This window comes from Caloenas nicobarica, chromosome 18 (assembly GCF_036013445.1).
Source record: "Caloenas nicobarica isolate bCalNic1 chromosome 18, bCalNic1.hap1, whole genome shotgun sequence".
NCBI lineage: Eukaryota > Metazoa > Chordata > Aves > Columbiformes > Columbidae > Caloenas > Caloenas nicobarica.
In genome coordinates, this window is record NC_088262.1 from 5743679 (window position 1) to 5759242 (window position 15564).

The 15564-nt window shown below is 46.1% G+C and overlaps 1 protein-coding gene and 1 long non-coding RNA gene across 6 annotated transcripts; both read right to left on the reverse strand.

The window, feature by feature from the left end:
• Positions 1 to 121: 121 nt before the first annotated feature.
• Positions 122 to 7552, reverse strand: LOC135996050 (ankyrin repeat domain-containing protein 40-like). Of its 5 annotated transcripts, none has more exons than XM_065647748.1 (6): positions 7195 to 7552; positions 5786 to 5934; positions 3784 to 4251; positions 2974 to 3149; positions 2361 to 2452; positions 122 to 2223 (listed from the first exon to the last, which is right to left on the reverse strand). In XM_065647748.1, the coding sequence occupies exons 1-6, from the start codon at positions 7326 to 7328 to the stop codon at positions 2025 to 2027; spliced, it is 1218 nt and encodes a 405-aa protein (XP_065503820.1). In that variant the 5' UTR covers positions 7329 to 7552; the 3' UTR covers positions 122 to 2024. The 5 variants fall into 5 exon arrangements, with proteins under 5 accessions (XP_065503820.1, XP_065503819.1, XP_065503821.1 ...); XM_065647747.1 differs by having other exon boundaries at positions 3784 to 4062; positions 7195 to 7414; XM_065647745.1 differs by having other exon boundaries at positions 2019 to 2203; positions 7195 to 7414.
• Positions 7553 to 8829: 1277 nt separating this feature from the next.
• On the reverse strand, positions 8830 to 14937 carry LOC135996011 (uncharacterized). Its single transcript, XR_010607231.1, has 4 exons — positions 14702 to 14937; positions 13870 to 13993; positions 10717 to 10918; positions 8830 to 9387 (listed from the first exon to the last, which is right to left on the reverse strand). It is a non-coding gene; the product is annotated as an uncharacterized LOC135996011 (long non-coding RNA).
• Between the last annotated feature and the right edge of the window lie 627 nt (positions 14938 to 15564).

Consider the following 15564-nt stretch of genomic DNA (forward strand, 5'->3'; position numbering starts at 1 on the left):
TTAACTTTTACAGCATTATCAGAAACTTTTTCAACGTTCTGTGAAAATTTTAAGAGGGTCCCGTCCACTCTAGGATGCCATGTATCATCCCACCGCTCCCTGAAAAATGAAGAGATCTTGGTACTTGAAACAACTGATACTTTAATATAAGTGAAGAGTAGCAATGTCAGTTCAGTACAAGTTCGTAGTGCAAACAAAAGTTGTCCTTGGAAGAACAGTAAGTTTTGTAAACTTAGTTTCAGCTGTCATACCAACAGTTTGTTTTTCAAAGGAAAACAGAAAAAACAGAACTAAACTAAAAACCAGTTAACCTAACTAGTGTGCCTCAGAGTTTACCAAACTGCATAAAACATACAAAAATATTTCTCTGAATGCATAGACGTACTGTTATTGTTACAGTCAGATCATGATTAAAGTTTTAGTCTCATCACATTAACAGTTATTCCTTGTGGAAACTAGAGCAAATAAAGCTTTTTTAAACCAGCTGCTGCTATAGCTGAATGTTGAGTAATTAGTGGAGGCAGTAAACAAAGGAACTGGAAAGAAATTAGATACTCTTAATTTTGAGCCATTAAACTACTCCTTTTCAAACAGTTATTGCACATAATCTGAACTAGCCTCCAAGGTATGCTGAAAATATAAATATACAGTTGTTAAAATAAAAACTCTTTTCCTGTCCTACAAGCCAGAGTTAGGAAATCTTACTTCATATTGCATCATAGTCTTGGGCTTAACAGGAGTACTGCTCCTGGAGACAGATGGGCCAGGACTGAGAACAGGGAGTTAGCAGAGTTTAAGTGATAAAATGGATATAGAGCAAGTGGGAAAAGGATGAAATCTTGAACCCAGAGTGAAGTGTCTCTTGTGGTGGCAGAAGGGGTTTCTATCCTTTTCTGACGTGTGCTTTTACTGACCTCGCCTGGAGGAGCCGCTTCAGGGGTCCAGCAGCTGTGCAGCCATGCTGCTCCAACCAAAACGTGGCGATTGTGCTATTTATGGTCTGAATGTCAACATCACAATCCAAATCACCAACAAGCACTGCATCAGCTGTGCATAAACTCTGCTCTAATGCAGCTTAATAAAGCAGAGATGGAAGGAAAATCAGTATGAGGTTGAGCGGGGAGTAGCTCATGTCCAGAAAAACAGCTCCCTCACCCCTCCACCCAAATAAGGTTTTTGGTGCAAAGGTCAGCATAGTAGTTTTTGGTACAAAAGAAAACCGTGTACCCTGTAACTGGAAGGTAATGCACAGTTAGGAAAATAAATAAATAAAAGCATGGATGCAATTTGTGATCCCCTCCCTAGCTCCTGAAACGTAAAGGCTTTCTTTGGAAAGGGCATTTTTACTTGCTTTGTGACTTAAATGCTTAATTAAGAGAGGCTTTGTTTTCCTGTGGAGGGATGCCATCACTTCAGTTAAAATGTTCTCACGGGGCAGGGCGGGGGAGGCGGTGCGGAAAGAACCAAACATTTAAACGTGGACACTCCTACTCCACTTACTTTCAGCTCAGTTAAAATTTTTCTCCTGTCACTTCAGAGCATTAAATACTTCTATCGCCAGCAGGCAAGACAATGCATCTTGCTAAGTCTTTGTGAAGGGGCAATAGATTACGAACTTGCAAGTTTTATATTTTTAGAGAGCAACTGTTCACTGTATGCCAAACACCCTATCACATTTAACTTAATCAGGAAGTTTAAAAAAAATAGATATACACACACTTTCCTGAATCTCTATTTGGTCAAAGAGCGGGAGGACTCAACATACTTTTCATATCAATAATTGTCTTTCCTGCCCTCTGTTGCCAAATACAACCAATAAACTTCATTTAAATACGTAGGAAGCGTGTTGATTTTAGTAGATAAATGAGGTATCCCTTATCTGAATACAGTATCGAGTAAAAAAATAAAATCAAAGGGCATATTAAATATAAAAGATAAACTATTAGTTAAAATAGTAACCCTAACAATAACTTAAGGTTTTACACATGCTTAATTCACTGCCTTCAAAAGGCAGCAACACCTAATTACCAGGTTTTCATACTCCAGGAGCATCCAGGAGTCAGTAGGTCAGCTTGGAGGCGCGGCTGTTGTAACAGGGTCTGTCGCTCAGTGCTGCTGCCGCGTTTCTGAAGGCAGAGCTGGCGCTCTGCACCAGCACCAGCTCCAGCTCCTGGAAGTCCTGAAGTCTGGCAACATCCTTGTCCTTCCAAAGAACGGACAGAACTACCCATTACTTCTAAACCTATCTGGTCTTACTTTGTAAATATTTCTAATAATAGCTAAAAGAAGTGAAAACTAAAATTACATGGAGATAACACCCAACCATAGGAACAAATAATGAAAGAAAAAAAAAATCCTACCTGTATATACTTTTTTCTTCACAGCATGTTTGGTTTTTGGTTTTTTGGGTTTTTTTTTCTCTCCTTGAACCATACATTTTTTTTATTATGCTCTGCACATAATAAAATGCATGTCACTTTGTGTGTTTGTGCATGTCACTTAACCAAGAGTTGTGACCCAATGCATTTCATTTACAGCCCTCCAGAATAGGTATTTTTGGAACAGAAGAGCATGTTCATTTGTTAATGGTATATCTTTAAATTATTCACATGCCAATTTGAGGGTTTTTTTTCCTCCCCTTACTATTTGGTCTTTTTAGACAAGCAAATAGTGAAGTAGTACATGGCAGTTACGTTAAAAGCACACTAATGCACTGTTTCTGATACATTTTTAAGAAGTCAAGCTGTAATAGTTTCATGCACTTTAGGAGCTGAAATACTCCGCTGGTTTTGACAGGAATATTTTAAAATAAGTTATGATGAAGTTTTAAGGAAAGTCCAACATCCTTTTGAATTTCTGTGCTTAAGTCAGTTTTTGGTTTTTTAACACAAGGACTTGTTTTGCCAATCTTTTCATGAAAATACCTTCTCTGTTGTCTGCAAAGTCAAATTAATCTGCAATTTCAATTCTTACCTTTCTCACTAGTGTATTAGGTAATTTTCTGATCTTCTCTACTTGTTCTGGATTAACGCCCAACTCACAGCAGCTGACTCTGAGCAGATCTTGATACGTCAGTTCTTGTCTGTCCAGTTCAATTTCAATGAAGTCGTTGTCTCTGAGGTTCTGGACTCTCACCTTAAGCACAAGTTCTGGTTGAAAACAAGATTAAAAGGTGTTTTGTTTTGTTTTTTCTAAACCAACCAACCAACCAAAGAAAAAAATACCACCACACACACACAAAACCCCACACCACCAAAACCAAAACCACCACACTATAACCCACAACCTAACACTAAAGTATGTACCATTATCTTTTGAATTCAGGTTTTATAATACAATACTGATTTTCTCACTGAGAAATACTGTGCAGTTAATGGAAGCTTCCATTTGAACAGAAAGAAATACACAGGGGAACCGTGTTTACAATGTTAAAAATCTGATCCATCCAGTCACAAAGTGAAGTTGTTGCCCAGCTACCAGAGATACATTTGATACTATATAATATACTGCAAAATTCCATGTTTTATGTTGGCTGATCTTGCCATCTTGCTTATGTATGACTGATCTTGCCATCACTTTGCAAAGTATTACAATGCTTGTAATACAGTGTAACAGTTATTTTACTTAGCAAAGCAGATAAAAAGTTCTGGGTACTTTTGGCCAAACAATTCAACATCTCTGCTGCTGTTCCCCAAGAGTCTGAAAGTGGAACTTCAACTTTCACCCAGTCATGAAAACAAGGAACAGAATATAATAGAAGGATGGGAAATGACACTTCATTACCTTGCATGTTACAGGGGAAGCTTCCAGTGAAGAACAAGGGCTGGAACGCTGGTGCGGGACGGGTCGGGGACCCCCGGGTTTGCGGGGGCACAGCCTGTGCGGGGGCTCCTGGGGGGCACAGAGCTGCGCAGTGAGGGAAGGGCGGCTGCAGAATGCGGCCGCTCGCTGCTTCGGGGCATTGTGGTGCTACCGGGGCGGGCAGCGGTTCTGCGGCGTCTAGTGCAGGGAAATCCTCTTCGCTGCTGCACGACGCAGGTGTGTATGCGCTGTCGACCTGAGCTGCGGGGGAACAAGGACCAGTTTCACACTGGGAAGCAGAAGAGATGGAAACGCTTTCGTTCTGGGGTTCTGCCAAGCCGTCTGGAATGGTTTCTTCAGTGTAAACGCAAGGGAATGGTGGGTTGGCCATGTAGTTTGCAACTATCGGCAAATTTAAATCCTTTGCTCCTTGACATTCAGTTTCGTCCTCTGTTAGAAGTTCAAAAACAGGGAGTTAGGGGATTGAGAGAGAAAAAAACCACACCATGTTATTGGACAGATAGTTCTCATTTTGAATATAGTTAGTTTTCCTATTGTGTCTTAAAAATACATCAGACTGAGGTAATCAAAGGACGATACTAATTTATCATAAGCATGTAACACCTGGAAGGCAAGTAGCTATAAAACACAGTCTGTTTTTTTTAAAGCAAAGTGGGGAAAAAAAGTGGAAAGATATGTTCTTTCTAGCAGTGTTATTCCAGTGTTTTCAAAGGAACTGACTGACCAGTAGTTCTTTGCTAAATCTCTTTTTGCGATGCATTTAATAACACTGCTGTGAATAGTTAGCGATGACCCATGCAAACAAATTATACGGAGTATTTCTTCAGGTAAGTGAATATTTGATATTGATACTTATTTGACATTGAATATTTGATATACCCACGCCAGCTCTTGCTTAAAAGTACTGCAGTAAATGACGTTCTTGCCTGACTGAGGATTTCAGGACACCAATGCTCATGTCAAAGCAGTTCAGCAGGATCTCCTCAATAGCACTACACTCCCAGAATAAAAACCATTTAGGAAAATATAAGTCATATGCATCTATCCCCCAGGAAACACATGAAAGCTTAACAGACAGAAAAATAAGGCAAAGATGAACAGAGTTCATTCACGTACACTTGACGGTTTAGATGATAAAAACAGAATGCCAGGTGTTAAAAACATTTGCCATGAACTAAGTCCAAAAGATGAGCACCTTGCCCATAAGAAAACAAAAATGCTCATGCAAAGAACATGCCATTCCTTCAGTTGTGGGTGCTGTGACCTTGGTCGTGATTTAGCTGCAACTTCATTTAAAATAACCACGTGCTGTTGATGTAAGAGCGTATCATTGTAGAGAGCAATTCAAGTGCAATTAGCTGAAGACGGAACATTGACATTCCAAAGGTGAAGCACTTAAAAACGTTAGTGTGGAGCACAGTACCTAGATGCTGATGGAAATAGGCACTGGCAGCGTTCAGGAGTGTCACATACATCTAACTAGGTTTGCTGTCCATAGGAAAAGTATAAAATGACATCATTATGGGGCAAAAATTAATCATACTGCAGGTCACAGTATAACAAAATGTTCAGAAGCCAGAACTTCTGAAATGCTGTGGTTGTTCTGGGTGGATTTGGGAAATTTACTACAGACAACAGTCAAATTGTGCAACTGTCAAAGGCTCTGTTTGCAGCCCGCATGGCAGCTTCTGCTTAATGCACACACAGGACTGCAGCAGCGCACTTCCCAAAGCACACGGCTCTTCAATCTCCTGCTGATGCAGCTCAGAATAAAAGGCCTTCCCACCTAAAATCCCCAAGTCTACCTGCCTGAGTATGAATTACAGTTACAAATCAGCGCTATCTAATGAAATAAAATGTCCTAGCCAAAGTTTTGCCAATCTACCGCCTCAGATAAAAGCACTAAAAACGCTTTAGTCCCTAGACCGCGAATTCTAGGTGACTTCTAAGACAGGAACGGTACCTCCCAAAATCTTCCGGATGTCGGGTTTGGAAGTTAACTGCGCCGCCAGCTCTCCTGCAGCCGTGCGGATCTGCTTATCTGCCCCGGCATCCAGCAGGCAGGACACCACGGGCGCCTGGTTCCGCTTGCAGGCCCAGTGCAGACAGGTCCTGCGGGGACGGAAACACAAGTAGTAAGAAACCACCATAATGGGGATCAGGGGAGGGAATCTGCGGCCGGGATTAGGGTAATATAAGCGGTGGCTTTTGCCCTGTTTCGTATGCAAGCCTTTAGGTAGAACACCCAGTTTTGCAAAAATCGTTAATAAAATATGCTTTGTTGAGAGATCCTGCCTGAGCCTGTTATATTAGCAAGATTATAGTTTCTTATAGAAGGGCTGGTTGTGCCGTCAGCCTTGGATCAACCGCCCCGGCTCCTCCTCACCTGCCCATCACAATCCACCCCAGTTGCACATAGAGCAACAATAACCAGGAATAAAGTTCCCTTCGTTGCATTGCTTTTGAAAATGTAAGGAACATTTAACGAAGGAATGTTGTTTTTACAAAACTAAGGAGCTGGCGCCTGACCCCAGCTGGGGGGGAAGGACCGAGAGACATCAGACTATGAATCCTTAATGTAAAACAAAGTCTCTTCGAACTAATCCTGGAATGCATACTGATACCTGTATTTACAAGTTAATCTAGGGGGAAGGGTAGCCAAAGGACCAGAAACCCATATTTTAAATGGATTGATAAGGGGAAGGGTATTGTTCGAATTAGATGAATGAAATATGTAAACTGAGGCAGGCGTTGGGTAGCGTGTAAACCCTGAAGTACCAACCTATGGCGAACGGGGGAGGGAAACCGCGGCCAGGATTTGGGGGAATCCAAGCTTTTTGCCCTATTATGTGTGCCTACCATTAGGCAGAACACCCGATCTTGCAAAATCATTATTAAAATACGCTTCGCTGAGAGATCCTGCCTGGGCCTGTTATATTTGCAAGGGAATTGCTTCCTGCAAAAAGTTACGAATCTGTGGTAAGCTCTGCGGGCCAAGGCCCTTGGCCCTGCCATGGCGTGAGGAGCAACTCTGAAGAACCGCGCCGCTGCACATGGGAAACTCAGAGCTGCTCCTTGAGCAAACACGGAGTTGACAGGTGGAAGGAGCGCGGCCTTTCACTGTGATCCTCTTTAGCGGTACATCTCAAAGCTTCCTGAGATTAGCACGGCCTTTTTTTGTTGGTACACGGGGAAACTAAGGGGAGCCGCGTCCTCCCGGCAGCTCTCCCCCATGTCCACCGAGGGAGCCCCGACCCCGGCCAAACACCCCGTGCAAGGCGAGGGCAGCACCGGCCTCGGGCCCCGCCAGTCCGACCCCCCCGGGAGGTCGCACGTTCCCCGGCAGCGCGACGGGCCCCCGGCCCCGCTCACCAGCCGTCGATCTCGTTGCGGGAGTTGATGTCCGCCCCCGCGCCCAGCAGCCGCCGCACCTCCCGCACGTCCCCCAGCGCCGCCGCCTCCCGCAGCCGCTCCTCCAGCTCCCGCGCCTCCGAGGCGCCGCTCATGGCCGCTGCCGGCGTCCCGTCACGAAGGGAAAGGACGGCGGGGCCGGGCGGCCTCCTCAGCGCCGCGCCGCCGGGCCCTCCCCGCCCCGCCGCCCGCCGCCCCGGCCCTTCGCTCCCGCCCGCGCCCTCACAGCCGCCGCCATCTTGTGCGCGGGCCCGGGCGGGAGCGGCTCCTGAGGGAAAGCCGGCTGGGAGGGGAGCGGCCCGCAGGCGTTGGGGCGGCGGGTGGCCCCGGAGCGAAAACGCTGGAACTGAAGCATCTCCTCCGAACGTCTCTCCGCAGCCTCACCCTGCCCAGCAAACAGCGCCGGGGCTGGAGGAGAAGCGGCTCCTGGGGAAGAGGGAAAAAGCAGCCGTTAAAATGCGCTGCCTGGCAAAGGCGCCTCAGCCCGGCTTTGCCCTCTTCGGGGTGTTGTTAACCGACAGAGCCACCGCACCCTGGCCGCTGCCTTGGAGCCGCAGGATGGGATCAAAACCACTGGACGGAGCGAAACCCGCCCGGGTGTCCCCGGGCACCCCCAGCTCCAGCCCTTGGCCCTCTGGTGCTTTGCTGGCGCTCTTAATTAAATCACCACAGCACATGCTGGGGAGCTCTTTCTAACTCCAGGTGTTCTATTTTGGCATCTGCCACCAATGAGAAATTTGCAGTAAGCTGGGTTTTTCATTGCCTCTCTTTATTGCTTACTTTTCCTATTACCAACATCGTTTTCAACCTACCGTTTAATTTAGGAGTTGGGCCGCAGTCACTTTGCACTGCCCTGTCCCTGGCAATTACGTGAAGACTATGCCTGCAGCATTTACCATCCAAACAGTTCCTAAATATCGGTATAAACGCAGCTTCAAAACACAGAAAAAGAAGAACGATCATCTTCCTTTCAGCCAGACCGAGACTCGCAGGCTGGACCTTTCTGTTTCCCTGAGCGAGCGCCCAGCGTCTCTGCAACCCCTCGTCACGGATACAGGGGGGACACGCGCAAACAGCAGGGACATTTTTTACTAACGTGACAAAGGTTACACAGCGACTCAGTGTCGTTTCTTCAACACCAGGTCACATGCCGTTGATCTGACGCAAGAGACTGCAACAGGCCCCGCAAAAATTTCGCCCAGCTCGTATCAAAAGACGCCAACTGTAGGAGCGAGAGTTTGATTTAGTGCATAGTTCACAAACAAGATTTACCCTCCTCTAATCACCATTAGTGACAACTGCAAGTTCAGACCTCAGAGACCTCAAAGCCCAACCTTCAGCTACTGTCACCTCCATCTTTTTATTTTAATTCACTTCCTTTTGCACTAAAAGCTGTCTTAAGTGATCGCTTTTTAACCCATGACCCCTTTTTCTATTTTCAGCATCCGTGGCACAAAGTTGTAAAACACAAAGGCACACGAATGTGGAGACACGGTGACATGCTCTAGGAAGCAGAACGCTCCCTTGCATGCTGTGAAAGCTTTACGCAGTCCGAACTTAGTAAATCTGGAAAAATCCAGTAGGATAAAGTGACAAAACAGCCTTTTCCAGAGTAGTACACGACCTCTCTCACACCGATGGGGACAAGCTCGTTCGTCAGTAAAACTGCCCTGTGCCACTAGATGTCACGGCGGAACAGCAAGAGGAGCCCCAAGCGCAGCTTTGCACTTCTTGCTATAATTGCAAAACGCCTTTAAATTTGTCTCGGCACGTCCATAGTGTCTCCATACAGCTTTGACCCTGCCGGTTTCAAAGCTCTGCACAGTGCAAAGGGACATTATGCAACGTTCCAACAACAGGCGCTGGGAAGCCCGGCACAGTGAGCTGATTTCTTTAGGGTTATGGGGCTTTTTCTCCTCCTTCTTTTTTTTTTTTTTTCCTTTCTCTACTTGAGCTCCTCTCCCAAGGCCACATCGGGGCTTTTAAGGACTCGAAGCCGGCGGGCGATGCACTGAGACGGTCTCTCTCACGCTCTCTCGGGATGAGTCTCCTACTCTCGTGCCAAGCCCCGTTAAATGCAACTCGGGTTCACCATTGCTTGGTTACACAACGTACTTCTCCCCGGAGTCATGAGATTGCCTCCTGCAAGAAAGACTGTGCAGAAGAGGATTAGCAGCACGGTCCCTCGACCCAAAACTCCCCACTGCCTCCATGACCCTTCCTGCTCATGCCTGGAGCCCTGGGCCCCTTGCAGGCATCACCTCCTCCCCACTTATCGGCACCAAAACCGAGCAAAGCCAAAGCCAAGAACACGTTATTTTTCCTTGCTTCTTGCCTCCCAGCGCCCGGCTGAGACATGCCGGGACACCCCACTGCTGCCTGGAGTAACCACAAGGGACAGCTGGGCCATTCTTTGTCCTTAGAGCGAGTTTTCCAGATTTTATTGGTTTGGTTTTAATATCTGTCTTTTTGCAAGTTTCCAACTGCGGCTGAACCTCTGGATTGGTTCTTTTCTCCTTTTTTGGAGAAATCATGACCCGTCTGTTTGGTCTTTGATTCTTTTTTTTTTCTTTTCTTTTCTTTTTAAGGCTTATGAAGTTTTTTACTCCCTTTGCATTTCAGTTTTCATTCCTCAACTCCTTTAGCCAAGTTCTCAGTCATTTCAAATTATTATTAAACATCTTTTTACAGGCTTAATTCCCAGTTACACTGTGATACAGCTGTACAATCATATTTGAAACACCTAGTCCCCACCCAACCCACGAAAATAATGTTTCTGGCAATTTCAACTAACCCTGCACTTGTGTAAGGGCATTAGAAATAAAATTTAGGGGTAGTCAGAGACCTTAATGTGCATACACACACAGAGAGAGATTTAAAGCCATTATGGCATTAAGGCTCAGGGAAATGGCAGGACTGGTGGAGAATAAAGATGGAATGGATTAAAAGTCAAGCCGAATATTCACCTAGATATAAAGTAATTTATGCTGCTTACTTTGGGCCTTGCACTGAGTGTTTGAATGCGGAGGAGACGGTCTCACGGGGAGAAGTCCAAGTCACTTGGGAGAAGCAGTTTCTATTATACTGGTTTTTGTGCTGGCCCCACAAAACCCTCCGTGTGAGACTTTTTAGGTGAATTAGGTTAAATCTGAAGCTCCGCGTTATCAAGTCTAAGCCTGAGTCACCCAATGCTTGTGTTGTGCCCATGGGAAGAAACATGCAGCACAGGGGCTGATTCATCTCATCCCGGGGCAAGTGTCTAAGAATAGTGCAGAGAAATCATCCTCTGGAGGTGCCTGTTGTGTTCTACCGACTGTCAAAGGTGCCAAAGGTAACGAGCTCTGAACCCAACAATTTCCAGCTGTCTGGTGTCAGGAAGATGAGCACCTGAGGCAGGGTGGCCAGGGCCCTTCCTTTAGCTTCCCTGTTCTTGATGAGGGAAATAAATCCTTCCAATGAATTGCAAAGTTGCAGGGAACTCACCAACCACCTTTCTCTTGACCTTAAATCATGGCTCTTTTTACCAGATCACCGAGCAGCAATGCTGATAGTGGTACCGAGGGGCCGGGATTCAGGACAGGTCTTCGCCATCCGGAGCATCCCTAGACCATGGTGCAACCAGCCATTCCGTGGATTTTCCAGCCCTGCTGAGCATCCCGCCGGGGCTCGAGGGGAAGCCAAGTGCCTAAGAAAGAGGTTTTTCAGGTGGTGTGAGCACATGCACACGCCTGCAGCACAGAGAGAAATTTGATGGGGTGGGGGGGGAAATGGCATTGATATGTGGGGGAATGGTTATCTGCAGGGGAAGGATCTGCTCAGGCAGCCAAATCCCTTTAGAAATCAAGCGTGGCGTGCAGCTGGGGCTTTTTTTTTTTTTAATTTGTTAATTAAACGTTGTACCTATTTGTAGGACAAATAAATCATTTCTGAACAAACAAGTCAGAGAGCTGGAACCTGACGGGAGTGGTACATCAGCTCAGGGACTCGTGGTTAAGAGGTCCAATAGATTTTGATAACAACTGGAGATTGTTCCGTGGATTAGTGTCTAAAGCCAGTTTGGCTTCAAGTAATGACAAGCCTGAGCTGCAGTGCCGTGGATCCAAACTTCTCCCCCTGAGAGTTGTTGTTTCTTGTGTTGCAGTTGTGGGAAGGGTCTCCAGGTGTGAGCCCCATCCCCTCTGAGCTAAGGGGGTGTCCTAAACCAGATCATCGGGCAGACGAGCAGCTGCCTTTGCTTTTTCTCCAGCCATCTGGCTGCATCCTGTGTCTGTGGTCCCTCACTTTGCTCTCCCAAGCCATGAAACTGGCTCATCCTGGGGACATGGGGCAAATGGATGTGGTGGCCATGTCATATCGAGGTGTTCAGAGCCAAAAGGTTCCTGTGGAGCTTGTCCCAGTTCATCTCCCGCAGGAGCTGACTCCTGTTAACAAGATGATGGAAATGTTTAACCTGCATTCCTAAGAAAAAAATTGTTTTGTTAAGACAACATGTACATTTGCTTCTGCAGCACTTTCTCCTTTAGAAGAAGCTGGCCCCACGCAGGAGACCAGATCAAGGTGTCTGGATTCTCCTTAGGTTGTGTGTTCGCCATCAGGGAGAAAGCGACAAATGCAAATCACAACCGGGTACACTTCGGGGCTCTGCCCTGTGCACTCCTCATGGTCCTGAGACGTGGCCAGTCAACTAGAAACTCCCCATTGACTTGGATGGGCTTTGAACCAGACGCTATACAATTCAACGGAGTACTTAGCAAAGCTGTAACTAAAGAGGTCTCCATGGAGATTGACAGCATCACCTCCCAGCTGGTACATTCTCTGCCTCCTATTCTAAATTTGTTCTCACTGTCTTCCTGGCTCTAATCCATAAGGTTAGTGAAATCTTCCAACATTTGTGATACATCAAAGCAGCGGAGAGAAGGACAAAGGTGGCTGGGAGGGGGCAGAGAAAGAAATAACCCGGTGCCTTAAGGAAAGCAACAGAAACTGTTCAGTCACATCTAGTCAGAGTTTTGAGAACGGGATTAGGCAGAACAGCACCTCTGCCTGCCTGTCACTTGCAAATTCTTGCTAATGCTTTAGGAGCTTATTGGAGGTCAGCACCAAACACCCAAACAGACTAATCTGTATTATAGACACATAATCAAAGTCACAAGGTTTTACATAAGATATATTGGTGACACAAGAAGTGTTTGTTCGAATAATTTTGTCATCAAGATTAGTGGCCATGAAAGCCTCTACTGTGCACTAACCTGGTTTTCCGTGGCCATTGCTATGCCAGATTCCTCAAAGAAATCAGGAAGGAGCTGAGAAAGTACAAACCAAGTATATGTTCTGCAACAGTAACAGTATTAGGTTTCTAGCCACGGCAAAGTTAAAAAAAAATTATATATGTGTGTGCGTGAGCTAAAAAGGGTTGTGCTTAAGCTGCAGCTTAAGAAAAACAAATGGCTGTGGATACAATTTTTGTGTTTGTCGGGTTTTTTCAGACAGTTTTGGGGCTGCAGCAAATCACACCTGACACTCGCGCATCACTTCTGCAGCAATAGCAAGGTGCAGGGATTTAAAAGACAAACTGATGTCACTTGACCCACTTGTAACTTTATAGTCTCTTCAGAGGGGTGGAAGCCGTGGTACAGAGGGAGTAAGTGGTCTGGACTCACAGAAGAAGTCAGTGGCAGAGGTAGGAATGAGTCCTGTGTAGGTAACAATTCCATATCGACAAATCTAATTGATTTTAAAAGGAAATTAGTTTATGGAAATGTTTGGAAATGTATGGAAATATCTGTTTTTTCCACCCTGCACAGAGCTTTAGAACTACTGTGTTACAGAAACACAAAAGAAAAACATATAAAATCGCGAAGAAGAAACACAAAAGTGAATTCAAGACCATTATCTCTGTGATGGGAAGAGACAAAGCCACAGCTCATGCCATGGGTTGCAGAGACGATGTAAAGATTTTCCAGGCACACAGGCCACCTTGTTCTCACGGCTGACGCACAGCAAAGCCAAAGGTTTAGTGAGGGTCCCCCAAATCCCCCTGTTCCCCTGCGGGAGTTCACCCCACGGAACTAAAGTACCTAATTAGCAATCCCATTGCCCTGAACTTCCCCACAGCCAGCGAGGAGGGAGCAAGAGCGATGCCAGCCGCCCATCTGCAGAAATCGGAGCTCGGGAGGGCTGCATCGTCCTCTAGATTTGCCGCGATTCACATGCTGCTGCCATGTGAACCCAGGGCTAAAATCACTGTGGCAGCTTTTACAGGGCTCCCGAAAGCTCCTTTGTGGGAGCAGAGCTGACTGAACTGGCCTTCAGGTCAAGAAAAATCAAGCGCTGGGTGAGATTTCCAAGAGTGTTTCAGTGTAACCTCACCCTGCTCCCCTTTGAAGTCAGCAGAATATTTACCATCGACTTCAATCAGAGGCAAATCAGGCCATTACAGAGCGTGTTGCAAGCGCTCGCCTCTGATGATGCTCCGGTTCCTTTGTACCTCCCTGCTCAAAGGCAGCCTGCTGCGTCGATCATTAAAACACAATCCTAGCAATTGGTTAGATAACGCAATAAGTCCAACATGCAGGCCCTAGAGGCACAGGAAAATTATAACGATTAAACCACGTGAGTCTCTTAAACGTTACTTACAATCGCTCTGCCAGCCACCGGCGCGTCAGACAATCAAGGACCGGTTATCTTCAAAACTGCCGTGGAAAAGTGCTGCATCTCAGTGAACCCTGCGACGATGGAGGCTGCAGGTGGACTCTTCCTGCTGCAAACAATAGAAGATCAAAATAAAAATGTACGTTGAATTAGCTGAAATCAGAAAGAGTAAGAATGAAAAAAAGCCATTATATGCAGACGAGCATTCTGCTGCCAGCACACAGGATTGGCTTGCCACTCTAACGATCCGTGGAATCGGATGGTTAGTGCTTTGCAGACATCACTCGCACCTCTAGCCGGTGTTCAGATGTGCTGCGAATCAATGCCAGGAGAGGAGCACCCTGGTTATACCAGGTCTGCATTTAGTCGTCTTTGGGCTTTTCAAATAATGGTGTCAGTGGCCCAGGTGGGATTTACTCTTTCTGGAGGCCAGCATCAGGGTTCAAGCAACGCGAACCATATGATGCTTTGCAGCTGGTGGTAAGAGGGTACACAGGGCAAACTCAAACAAAATAATTCACCTCTTGGAAACGCTGTTAATGTGCCTAAGTGAGCGAGTGGGAAACGGCTCTGGCACAGGTCACACTCTGAGCGTGGCCAGAGGATGCTCTTTGCGACAGCCAGGACCACCAACAGCCAGCAAAGCCAAACCAAGGCAATAACTCTTCAGTTAAAAAGAATTTTTGTCCTAATTTAGATTTGAATTCCAAGAAGAGAGAATTGACGCTCTAAGGATTTAATGATATTTGCATAAATGGAAATAGTTCCATTTTGTGAATGTTAATTATTGTTTATAGCAAAGTTTTGGATACCAAACCCTCAGAGGAGGTCTGGGACTTCCAGGTTGTCTGGAGAAGCCAACGCTCGTTGCCTGATGAAAAGCCCATCACTGGGAGCTGTTCTGCATCTTCTGGAGAGGCTCCCAGCCACAACGAGGGCTTCCAAACTTCAACGGATTGGGTAAAGTCTTACAACGAAGCACAAAGTCGGGCAAATCTGCAGCGGTTTTCTCTCGCCTTACAAACTCTCAGCTCAGACCTCCTCCACGGAAAGGTTCATAAACTTCCTGAAAGGATCAGTGCAGAGTGACGCTGAGATGATGCCTTCACACTGAAATCATGGGGAATTAAGGTTTATAAAAATCGGTAGAAACTGTAGATACCTGAGAGGGCCTCACGTGAAAAGTGCTGGCCCTGCAATGATGCCACTGCAGCTGTGGTTTCTGTTTCTTGACTTGCCAGGTTGTGCTACAGATCTCAGATGTCCCTGACTCAAAGCTTGACTGCTGGAGCGGGTCTCGCTCCACATTGAGGGTGTCAGAACCAGGCTGGAAGGGACTTTGGGAAGTGACCTGGCTCCTCCCGCTCCAAGGCAGGATGAATTCACTCCCAGTATTTGACCTTCGCAATCTTGACAATCCAAAGACACCAACTCCATGGCCTCCTTGAATTATCTATGGGATACCTAAGGCTTTGCCTCTGAAAGAGAAAGAGCCGGGCCAGTGAAAGTCAAGCCTCTGAGCCCAGCTTTCCCCCATATCTCACTGATAACTGGCTGATTATCTTCCTTTGTACCCTCTTTGCATCTTGCTGCGCTGTTTCAGACAGAATAAACCTGGCAAAAACGAACCATCATCAAACTGGCAATTGCTTCCTGCCCAGCGTACGTTAGCAGAGAAAG

Coding starts and splice junctions, on each gene's coding strand:
- LOC135996050 (XM_065647748.1), bottom strand. CDS start 7,328: ATGAGCGGCGCCTCGGAGGCGCGGGAGCTGGAGGAGCGGCTGCGGGAG. Junction 3,150..3,783: donor CTTCCCCTGTAACATGCAAG/GTAATGAAGTGT, acceptor GTTTTCAACCAG/AACTTGTGCTTAAGGTGAGA. Junction 2,453..2,973: donor CTAATACACTAGTGAGAAAG/GTAAGAATTGAA, acceptor TATTATGTGCAG/AGCATAATAAAAAAAATGTA.